This window comes from Lagenorhynchus albirostris, chromosome 9 (genome assembly GCF_949774975.1).
Source record: "Lagenorhynchus albirostris chromosome 9, mLagAlb1.1, whole genome shotgun sequence".
NCBI classification, from domain to species: Eukaryota; Metazoa; Chordata; class Mammalia; order Artiodactyla; family Delphinidae; genus Lagenorhynchus; species Lagenorhynchus albirostris.
In genome coordinates this window covers 12,281,943-12,294,440 of record NC_083103.1, presented here as the reverse complement: position 1 = coordinate 12,294,440, position 12,498 = coordinate 12,281,943, and the positions used below count along the sequence as shown (strand labels likewise).

The following is a 12,498-nucleotide window of genomic DNA, read 5'->3' as shown; positions in this document are numbered from 1 at the left end:
ATGTGTGTGTGTTTGTGTGTAGACTGTATATAAAAACAAATCTTTTTTCTTCTAAAAGCCTTCAGCTATTTTAAAGAAAACTGTAATGGAATTTCTATCACCTTTAACCTAGGATTCTTTGCTACAGTTAAGGTATATTGATAACAATTCTTGACGCTAAGTTTAAACTAAACTAAATTTAGATAAGAAACTAAGCTAAACTTCTAGATAATAAAGCTAGAAATTAAGCTATTGTTCTGATTGTTTTATATTTCTATGGCTGTGTAACAAGCTACCACAAAAGCAATAGCCTGGAACAACACCCATTTACTCTCTCAGTGCTTCTTGTCAGGAGTTTGAATAAGCTGGTTTCTGTCATTGATAAGGTTACCATCAAGGATCTACTGGGCTGGGCTCTTTTCTGGAGGTTCTGGGGAAGAATTGCTTCCAGGCTCATTCAGATGGTTGGCAGAATTCAGTTCCTCTGATTGGAGGACTGAGGCCCTGATTTCCTTGCTTGCTGTCAGCTGGGGGTCACTCTGAGCTCCTAGAATTTCTTTTTTTTTTTTTTTGTGGTACGCGGGCCTCTCACTGCTGTGGCCTCTCCCGTTGCAGAGCACAGGCTCCGGACACGCAGGCTCAGCGGCCATGGCTCACGGACCCAGCCGCTCCGCGGCATGTGGGATCTTCCCGGACTGGGGCACAAACCCATGTCCCCTGCATCGGCAGGTGGACTCTCAACCACTGCACCACCAGGGAAGCCCATGAGCTCCTAGAATTTCTTGCATGTGGCCCCTCTGTCTTCAAAGCCAGCAATGGTGCATTTAATTCTTCCTGAGTGTACTCTGAATTTTTGTAACTTCCTCTTCTGTTACCAGCCAGGAAAAATTCTTTGTTTTTAAGCAGTTTATGGGATTACGTAGAGTTCAAATAGAACTCAAAATCAACTGATTAATACACTTAATTAAATTTTTGAAATCCCTTATGACATGTAATTTAACATAGATGTGATATATTATCATATTCACAGTCCCAGGAGCTAGGGCAGGAAATTTTATGTTCCACTGGGCCTCCAGGGAAGTCCCTGTCATCGAATATCTTACATAATCAATTCCATTATACAAATTGTCTCCAGGCATGAGCATGTAAATCTCATTCTCTGCCTCAAGCAGAGAACTGAAATTTCAATTTCACATAGTTTTTCATAGTGAGCTATTGTCATGTTTCCTCTTTATATATCATTTTCTTCAGTCTTAAGATTGTGAGCTGAATGTTTTGTCTTTTAAATATTTCCCAGTTCCCTATACTAATTTCTTTGGAAATTGCATCAGAAGTTTCTAATAATAAAATAATAGCAATAATACTAATAACAATAATAGAAAATACATATTACTTATGTATAATAAAATAAATATATATTCTTATCGTATTTATAAGTGAAGAATCTGAATCTCAGTGAGAGAAGTATCTTTCCCAAAGTCACATCTTGTATTCAAGTTCACATTTTCTGGCTTCAACGTCCACGGTGGTATACATCGAATCATCCTGGACATTTGGCATCTCACATAAAATTGCTTCTTCTTCTTTTGAGTGCTTAGATGTATATATAATTAGTTTTGACACTGTTGCTCTGTTGCTTCTTTCTGCCATCTTCCTGTTACCATTCACATGCCCACATACCACACACACATACACTCATGAAAATAATCATTCCCCCTTGCAATGTTTTTGACATCCAAAGCACAAAAATTAAATTGTTTAGATGGTGAAACACAATTATAAGTTTAGTTCAAGAAAAATGTAAAACTAAATCCTTTAGACTGCATGTTACTTTGCCATCATAAAATAATCAAAGCTATCAATATTATCTTAGTAATTTATTTTGTTGTTGCTATTAAAATTCTATTAGAACGGACTGTATAATTTGGAAACAAATGTATAACTTGAATCCTCACTATACAATTAAAACTTTAAACATGATTTTGAAATATTCAGCATATTATTTTATTATCCTATTTTAAACTGAATGTCCAGAAATATTGACTAAGTATTTCCTATGCGTCAATTGTGGAGTACTTGCTTAAGGTAGTGTTTGCCATGTTTCTCCATAGTAAAACTGCTATCTTTTCCTCTCCTAATCTATTCTTTGGAAGTGAGATACTAAATCTAGTTTGCCCTCAAGGGAAACGTGAGGAAATAAAGTTTCACCTCCTAAGGTGTTAGTATTTCCACATATGTGGAGTTTTTTATGTAAAAAAGATTTATTTCTGCTCTTGCATTTATTTATTCATTTATTTATTGATGCCACTTTAGACATATCTATATTTGTTTTATGCTTTAGATTTTAATCCACTGCTGCATTATTTATTTTGTTCACTTTATTCCATCTTTGCACTTGGGGGGCACTTTCATTTCTGTCCATGTTTCTCCTCGACGTGACCATATTCTGTTGTTTCTTTGAACAGTTATTGACTTTATAGCATTGAAAGATACTCAAGAGTTATCTTCTATTTTCTCTGCCTCAAACCTAGAATCAGCCATTTTTCCTGAGTCCTGTTTCCTTTTTATTAGAGAATAATATTTAGAAACCAAGATACTGGCAGTGGATTTGCTGCGTATGCTTATTGCACCTGGGATGTCATTATGTCTGTGCCTCCCAGCAGGCAAAACTAGGTAATATTGGCATGTCTATTAGCTTTTTGTACACATATATCTACAGTTGGTCTGTACTATCCACCTGTGTATGTATGTGTATTAAGCTAAAAAATTAATTTATACTAAAATCTGTGTGTATCTCTGTGTCAAAACTGGTACCACAGGGTTCTTTCTAGCCATCATTTCTACCACACACTATCCAAACATTAAAAAATTTTTAATTGCTGTAAAGATAACTGACTGAAACAATAACAGCAATAAAGCATTAGCTGTTTATAGTGTATGGAAACCTAAAAGGTATGACCATAGGGACACAGCAACTAGAGGGAGAAACTGGGAATATTCTGTTAAAAAGTTCTTTTACTACACTGGAAGCTAAATTACATTATTTGAAGATGGAGGGATAGATCTGAAGTTATATAACTTAAAAGTATATTGTAAACTCTATGTAAACCACTAAGTTTTCAGAAGAGGTATAATGATTCAATAAGGAAAATAAAAAGTAATTATAAACAAGTACTCATTGAAAACCAGAAAAACCATGTTAAGAGAAAACAAGGGGCAAAGAAGAAATACATCAAATAGAGCTAGCAAGATGGTAGACTTTAATTCAAATATATCAAAAATTATTTTATGAGAGAGTGATATAAAAATGTTAGTTAAAAGACAGAGATATAGAAAACATTAAAGTAAGGGTGGAGAATGATACACAGTGAAAGCAAGAATTAAAAGAAAGCTGAAAAAGATACTAATTTCAGATAAAGTAGACTTCCAGAAAGTAAAGAAGCAGGGGTAAAGGGGAACATTACTTAATGATAAAGGGATCCAATTTCTGAGAAGACAGAACCATTCTACCGTGTATTCTTCTAAAAACAGAGTTTCAAAACTGATAGATCTTATAGAACAATAGAGAAATACACAATTACAGTTGGAGATTTCACCACACTTCCCTCAGTAATTGTTAGAAAGTAGGCAGGAAATCACTAAGGCTAGAGAGTCCTTGAAAACAGCACTATTAAACAATTTGACCTAATTGACATCCACCAAAACATTTTAGGGCTTCCCTGGCGGCGCAGTGGTTGAGAGTCCGCCTGCCGATGCAGGGGACACGGGTTCGTGCCCCGGTCCGCGAAGATCCCACGTGCCGCAGAGCCGCTGGGCCCGTGAGCCATGGCCGCTGAGCCTGCGCGTCCGGAGCCTGTGCTCCACAGCAGGAGAAGCCACAACAGTGAGAGGCCCGCGTACAGCAAAAAAAAAAAACAAAAACAAAACATTTCATCCAAAAAAAGCAGAACATGCATTTTTCTTAAGTGTACGTGGAACATTCACCAAAATATACTATATTCTGGGACATAAAACAATCCTTACTTAACAAATTTAAATTAATGGAAGTTATACTAGGATTAAAGTAGAAATCAACAACAGAAAGTTTTATGGAAAATCTCTATATTTAAACAATAAATTTATAAGTAACCCATGGGTCAAAGTGGAAGTCTGTAGGAAATTTTAAAAATCAGAAGTAAAGAAAAATACATCACACTAAAATTAGTGAGAGTAAGTTAAATCCATGCTTCTAGGAAATTTAAAGTACTGAAGATATACATTAAAAAATCTAAAATCAATAATTTTCATTTCCATCTTAGGAAGTTAGAGTAAGAAGAACAAGTGAAACCCAAATCAAGGTAAAGGAAGAAAAGAAAATAGAAGGGAAATCAAGTAAACTGTAAATAGAAAAGCAATACAAAATATCAAAAAAAAATTAAAAGCTGGTTCTTTGAAAAGAACAACAAAATCGATAAGTCTCTATCCAGGCTAACCAAGAATAAAAGAGAGAAGACACATTTTGCCAGCATCACAAATGAGAGGGGACGTCACCCCTCATCCTGAAGACATAAAAGGATAATAAGGGGATACTGTAAACAACTTCATGCCATAAAAGACAAATTCCTTGAAATACACATAGTGCCGAACTCACAAAAGAAATGTATAATCTAATAGCTTTATATCCAACAAATAAATTGAATTTGTATTTAAAACAGTGTGAAAAAGAAAACTCCTGGCCAGATAGTTTCACTGCTGAATTCTACCAAACATTTAAGCAAACAATAATACTAATTCTGGGACTTCCCTGGTGGTCCAGTGGTAAAGAATCTGACTTACAATGCAGGGGAGGCTGATTCGATCCCTAGTCAGGGAACTAAGACCCCACATGCCGCGGGGCAAATAAGCCTACGCACCACAACTACTGAGCTCACACACCTCAACTAGAGAGGCTGTGTGCCACAAACTACAGAGACCATGCTCCCTGGAGCCCATGTGCCACAACTAGAGAGAGAAAACCCACATGCCACAACTAGAGAGAAGCCCGCACGCTGCAATGCACCACAGCGAAATATCCCGTGTCCCTCGACGAAGATCCTGTGTGCTGCAACTAAGATCTGACGTAGGAAAAAATAAATAAATAATTTAAAAATAATGCTAATTCTATACATTTTCTTTAATTGTAAAAGGAACATTTCCCAACTCATTTTATGAGGTCAGCATTACCCCAGTACGAAAATCAGACAAAAGAACTGCAAGAAATGAAAACTAAAGACTTATGTCTCCTGAACATAAACATAAAAATCTTTAACAAAACGTTAGTAAATCAAATCCAGGAATAAAAACTAATACATCACAGGTAAATAGGTTGTTCTGAGATTCTTTACCCCTCGAAACTCCAATATAATCTATTCTCCTTGAACGCCTCACTCTCTGTAACTAAATGCAATAATTTCTGCTTATCTGTTCAAGAAGGTCCTGGAAAGTAGCTTCACCTGACAACTTGTGGTGTGACCTATCTATAAGGAATAATTAATATGGGATGTTATTTTTGGGTAAATTTAATATTATTATTATGCTGCTATTTTAAAATACAGATTCATGATTTTTCTTGTCAGATATTTGAACCATCTGTTTATAATATATGTCAATCTGAAGTATAAGGAGAGCCAGAGCAACGTCTCAGAATTCATTCTTTTGGGGCTTTCTTATGACCAGAACATAAAAACATTTTGCTTTGTGCTCTTTTTATTCTGTTATATTGCCTTGTTGGTAGGAAGCCTTCTGATCCTAATCTCCATTCGGCACAGTTCTCTTTTTCACCAACCAATGTACTATTTCCTCAGCCACTTATCCTGCATGGACATCTGCTATACCTCCGGCATTACACCCAAATAATTGGTGAGCTGCTAGTGGAAAGAAAAAACACTTCCTACGGTAATTGCATGTTACAGGTCTTTTCCAAGCACTTGTTTGGAATGACTGAAGTCTTAATTCTTACAGTCATGGCCTTTGATCACTATGTTGCCATCCGAAAGCTTCTCCACTACGTGATTATCACGAACAGGACAAGGTACAACCTCCTAGTCTTAGCTGCTTGGGTTTGTGGGGCAGTTCACTCCTTTCCTCAGTTTTCTGTGATAATCCAGTTACCCTTCTGTGGTGCTAATAAAATTGATCACTATTTTTGTGACATTTTTCCTTTGCTAAAAGTTGCCTGTACTGATACCTACATCACTGGTGTCATTATGCTTGTCAATTCAAGAATGGTGACCTTAAGGACATTCGTGATTTTATTTTTTTCTTATGTAATTATATTATTCACTTTAAGAAATCGCTCAGCTGAAGGAAAACGCAAAGCCCTCTCTACTTGTGGGTCTCATGTCACTGTGATATAGTTTTATTTTTTGGTCCTTCAATATTTACCTATCTTAGACCACCCACCACTTTCCCTGAGGATAAAATATTTGCACTATCTTACACCATCATCGCTCCTATGTTCAATCCCTTAATCTATACACTGAGGAATTCAGAAATGAAAAATGCCATGAGAAAAGTTCGGTTTCAAACATTATAGTTAAACTTCACATCACATATGTAGACTAGGTCTCAATATCTCTGAGGGTTTAGAAATTTCCCATCAGTATACTTTGCCATAGATATAAACCATAGCTTCAATTTCTCCCTAATAAATAGTTATGCCAAAGTTCATAATTATATTTTCCTATTGCATCAGGATCCAAAGCGCTGAGGTTAGACACGGGACACGGGGACTATGAAGAAATGTGTATGTAATGCTCATTTTTCAGGACAGGGCAGAATTAGGTAGCTGAGGGAGGCTGAGGTGAGCTGCAACGGGAAATACATGAGAACACTATGGCCAGAATTAAAAGTACAGCAAGTAGACCCAGGATTTATGATTTTTTTTTCTGAGGAAAAAAAAAAAAATCTTGTTAGGGCATTGGAATTTCTAGTTAATTCCTAGAAAAGGCTCCTATTCTTTAAAACAGTTCTTTTGGGAACCCCACATGCCCCCATGAGTTCTCTTGCCAGGTTCTCAGATAGCTTCTAGATTTATCTCTGTACGGCAAACCCCTTTCTAAAAATGTATGCTTTTTCTGACTGAATTTCGTATACGTATATTGTAGAAAATCTAAAAAAGTATAGAGAACTATAGCAAAACACAAAATGGTCTCATAAATTCATCCATATAAAAATATTTACTGTCACCTATCTCTAAAAAGTCTAAGTTGGATCCAACTCAGGATAGAGAATGCATATAACTGTAGTGACAGACAAACCAGGAAGTCTTTGCCCTCAGTGAGGCTGGAGACCAAAGGAGGAGACAGACAATGAAACAAACAAGAAAACAAACAAATGTATAACTACAATAGTATTTTTTAAAGAAAAGACTAGGAAGCTGTTAGTCTTTTTAATTTACAGAAGCTTTACTCAATTGTAAATATTTGACATTTTTATGTTATACAGATATTTATTACTTGGTTGTCTCCTGAATTTTACTTTACATAATTCTGTAGGACAATTGTATTTTCTCATCCTTTTTGTACCTGAAAATGTAGTCTCTATATTTGTCCAAATGCTGAAATCACATGATTGAATTCATCTTTTAAAAAATTTACTTTGTCTTTATTGTTTGTCTGAAGGCTTGTCAGATCTTTCATTGATCACTGAATTTTTTTAAACAGCAGGTATCTGTGAATGGATCTATTTTTATAGCTTCTTTCTAATTTCAGCAATATTTTAAAGTTTATCATTGTCAAAGGATAAATTTTAAAAGAGGATGTAAAAGTGGTTTTTATACAAATAATGAATGAACATGTCAAAGATTTTATTTAACTTAGAATTTAATGCAGAAACCAGTAAGAAACTGGTTTTAAGTTTATTTAACTTAGAATTTAATGCAGAAACCAGTAAGGTGTTACCATTGTTTCAGACAAAAACAGTGTACCACACATTTATAGTCAGTAAGGAGTGCTGAAATGAATTTATAAGTGGATGCAAAACTCGCCCAATACCCACAGGGCTATAATCAATTGCATTTCACCGAACAAATTTGTATTTCTATGGCCAGGAGATGTTGGCATTGTTATTATTTTCTATGAGTCAACTTCTATATTTTTGAGTTGTAAAATACTTAGCCAAAGGTAATGAAAGGTGGATGAACTGAATGCAAGAGCTAGTAAGGTCACTAAATTGCAAAGAATCTCATCCTGCTTTCCCTATAGTTATATGCAATATTAACGATCCAGCTGGAGAGAGAAAAATGGCTGATGCAGAGAAAGGTGGGAGAATCAATGAAGTGATGTTCTTGAGAAGCTGAGAAGGGAGGAGATCGAAGGGCAAAAGTGAAGGAATTAAATTAGAATTCCCTGCTTAATGATTGGTATTACCAACGTCTTTTTGCTCCAAGTATTTGTTTGTTTATTTATTTATTTGTTGAAGTATAGTTTATTTACAATGTTGTGTTAGTTTCAGGTGTACAGCTCTTACCGAGTCCAAGCTCGTTCTGCTCGCCGCATGACAGGCCAATGACTCGGAGACGAGGTGTTGAGGCAGGGAATACGACTATATTCAGAAAGCTGGCAGACCAAGAAGATGGCAGACTAGTGTCTCTGAAAAACCATCTTATCGGGGTTTGGATGCCAGTTTCTTTTATAGCACAGGGAGGGGGGAAGGAGATGAGGAAGTAAAATCAAAAGGCCATAAGTTTTGTAAATATCCCCTGGAATGGTCAGCCTTGGTGAGAAGATGTGTTAATTTCTTCTTTCTTGCAGCCATCCACAGGTGAACAGGGTCAGATACCTCCCTGTAAGCTGAACAGAGGCATTTTAGTTTAACATTCAAGCAGAGGGGCAGGGTTCCCTAAGACAGGCCATTATGTGTGATTATAATAACAAAAGCAATGAAAAGCAAAGGTTTTGAAGTTAAAGAAACAGATTGAACATGGAGTCCGATTTAGCTCTTCCCTGTTACACAGCCATGTGACTCAGTTCATATATGTATATGTGTGTATATATATATATGTTTTGTAAATAAGTCCTTTGTATCATTTTTTTTTAGATTCCACAAGTAAGTGATAGCATATGGTATATGTCTTTCTCTTTCTGACTTACATCACTTAGTATGATAATCTCTCAGTCCATCCATGTTGCTGCAAGCTCCAAGTGCTTTAATTATCCCTATTCAAAACTTTTATTCCAAGGATAAAAATAAAACAGAAACATTTGTATTAATTTTTGAAGTTTTACTTTTCAATAATACAAGTCTGGTTGGCTGGAGGATAGGGCTTCTGAAACAGAGGGGAACTTCGAGGCTTGGCGGGTCTTTTTATGAGAGACCCTGCTAATTTCACACCAGAAAGTGATCTTTCATTTTCCCGCTCTGATATATTCTCTGACATGTATACTGTGTGAGCCCTACTCAGGAGTTTTGGGATAGCGGTCAAGACTTAGATTTAAAGCAACAACAACCAGAAGTATGTTACGATATTTCTGTAGAATTTCTAGCACATAATATTTTCAGGTTTATTTGCTGGGCATTTTAAACTGAGTAACACAACTATGCTATTTTTCTCTTTATATTATGCACCCATTTTAGGAACCCTTAACAACAGTAACTCATTTTTATTTAGTATGGCTTTCTATACAATTTGAAAACAGATTCTCATGCAAGTATGTTATGTCAGTGAAGTTTTTGGGTTTTTTTTTTTGCGGTACGCGGGCCTCTCACCGCTGTGGCCTCTCCCGTTGCGGAGCACAGGCTCCGGACGCGCAGGCTCAGCGGCCATGGCTCACGGGCCTAGCCGCTCCGCGGCACGTGGGATCCTCCCGGACCGGGACACGAACCCGCGTCCCCTGCATCGGCAGGCGGACTCCCAACCACTGCACCACCAGGGAAGCCCCCATGTCAGTGAAGTTTTTAAAGACCTCTGAGATTCTCCCCATTCCTAACCAATTGTCCACCGGCCTAATTTTGCTCCTAGCCATTTCTGATGTTGGGTGACTTTCAATTCCTGCTGAAAAAGCTGCCTTTAACTTGTACAGTGCCAAAAAAATGTACCCATTGAGTTTAACTGATATTTTCTACTTGCCCACTCTAAGAAAAATTTAATTTCACCAGTAACAGGAACATGATATTAATATGTGTTCCTTAACTTTTTCCCATGCTTATACTCCCACTGCTCCGGAGGAAACTTATTGTCAGAATGGTTACTTTTCTGATGCATAACGGGGTTGGGCAATAAAAATAGCTCATGCTTATTGAGCACTTACTGTGTGACAGGCAGTGTTGCAGCCCTTCACATATCGTCACAAGACTGTGACTGTTGGGCTATTATTATCATTAATAGAGGCTTTGTTGGCTATATGTCCCACTCCTCATAATTAGTAAGCAATTCTGAGTCCAGAACTCATGCCCTTAACAAATACACTATAAGGTGCTAGAATCAGAGAGCTGCAGTTCGCTTGTACATGAACAGAGCTGGAAAAAAAGCTCATTAGAACAAAAGAAAAGAGTTTAATGAGGGGCTTAGGCATGTGAGAAGTTCCAGGTCGCCACTGGCTACAAATGATCAGAGTAGAAGATGATTTTTTTAAGAAATATTGTGGCAGGTCATAAATTTGATCTTTTATAAGATTCTCTATGTGATGCAAGTGAAAGATTGGAATTATCTTTTTTTTTTTTTTTTTTTTTTTTGCTGTACGCGGGCCTCTCACTGCTGTGGCCTCTCCTGTTGCGGAGCCCAGGCTCTGGACGCGCAGGCTCAGCAGCCATGGCTCACGGGCCCAGCCGCTCCGCGGCATGTGGGATCTTCCCGGACCGGGGCACGAACCCGCGTCCCCTGCATCAGCAGGAGGACTCCCAACCACTGCGCCACCAGGGAAGCCCTGGAATTATCTTTTAAATCATTGTTTGGTGGCTGGAATTAGCTTCCTTGAATATGGTCACATATAAGAATGAGCTATATGGGCTCTCAGTGTTGATTTTATTGCATGGTGGCTTTGATAGTCTGCTGCTAAATATGCAAACTGGTTACACAGCCAAACCATCAATGGGGCAAAAGAGATATAAATAATAAAGCTAGAAGAGACATAGCAGAGTGCCTGGACAAATCCTCGGAATTGTAAATTTCGCTCATATTTGAGCCTATACATGTTGCTAGACACAAATACATAGACAAACATTATGCATTTTAAAGTTTTCAGGGTAGAGAAGTCTTATATTCAACAAGCTCAGTGGTGAAAATCAGGGATATCTTTCAGTTCGTTTCCTTTCTTCCTGTAACATGGCACCATAGTTTCTTTATGGCTTTTCTTCATCTCCATGTTTCTCAGTGTGTAGATTTGAGGGTTGAGCATGGGAGCAATGCTAGTATAAAAAAGAGCGAACACTTTGTCTTCTGGTAAAGTAGTTGCTGGTCGAATATAAATAAAGAATAAAGGAGCAAAAAAGAGGGCCACCACAGTGATGTGGGAACTGCAGGTGGAGAGAGCTTTGCGGAGATTCTTTACAGAGTAGGACCTGACAGTATATAAGATCAGAGCGTAAGATATCAACAAGACCACAAAAATCACCAGGCTCATCAGGCCCGAATTGGCAATGACCAGGAGACCGATTCTGCTGGTGTCAGTGCAGGCCAGTTTCAGCAAAGGATACACATCACAGAAGTAATGATCTATTTCTTTGGGGCCACAGTAGGGTAAAGAGATGGCCAGGAGAAACTGACCAAAGGAATGCAGGAATCCCCCAGCACAGGAAGCAGCGATCATGGCATCACACTTCTGTCTGGTCATGGTGACAGTGTAATGCAGGGGCTTGCAGATGGCCACATAGCGGTCATAGGCCATCCCTGTGAGGATGAAGACCTCGATCCCCCCAAAGAAGTGCATGGTAAAGAGCTGTGTCATGCAGCCATTGTAGGAAATGGTCTTCTTTACTGCCAGCAAGTCAGTGATCAACTTGGGGGGTCACAGTGGAGGTATAGCAAAGGTCTGAGAGAGAGAGGTAACTCAGGAAGAAATACAGAGGCTGGTTAATAAGTTGACTGCAGGTGATAGAAATCATGACAAGTAGGTTTCCGATCAAAATTGCAATGTAACAAAGCAAGAACAGTAAAAAAAAGAGGACTTCAATTTCCTTTTTCTGAGAAAGTCCTAAGAGAATAAATTCTGTGATGTTATTATTATTTTCCATGACTCAGAGCAGTTTGTAGCCAGCTGAAATTAGATAATTATCAATTCTTATAAATATTTAAATATAGTGATGCATATCATGGGGCAGATCATAATGGAAAGGGTTCAAAAGTTGAAGAAAATGATTTGATTTTTATTTAGGAAGTCTTTCCTGGAGTTCTTTTTTTCCCTTTCTTGAAGACGTTAATTACTGGTTAAAATCTTAGGTACCTGAGATGAAGGCTAACGTTGTAGAATGAAGTATATTTACGTAACCATTCTATTGGCATGTATTATCAAACATAACTGGATATCATGCCCTGGTAGAATTCAAGAAATAGTACTGTAGAAA

General features: G+C 37.5%; 2 protein-coding genes across 2 annotated transcripts; one reads left to right on the top strand and one right to left on the bottom strand.

The window, feature by feature from the left end:
• The first annotated feature begins 5,556 nt into the window (after positions 1 to 5,556).
• LOC132526170 (olfactory receptor 4P4-like) lies at positions 5,557 to 6,532 on the top strand. Its single transcript, XM_060160064.1, is given in 3 exon segments — positions 5,557 to 5,848; positions 5,851 to 6,347; positions 6,350 to 6,532. Coding segments are annotated over 3 exon segments (972 nt in total).
• Positions 6,533 to 11,233: 4,701 nt separating this feature from the next.
• LOC132525167 (olfactory receptor 4P4-like) lies at positions 11,234 to 12,171 on the bottom strand. The gene is given in 3 exon segments (XM_060157702.1): positions 11,234 to 11,287; positions 11,289 to 11,939; positions 11,941 to 12,171. Coding segments are annotated over 3 exon segments (933 nt in total). The 5' UTR covers positions 12,169 to 12,171.
• Between the last annotated feature and the right edge of the window lie 327 nt (positions 12,172 to 12,498).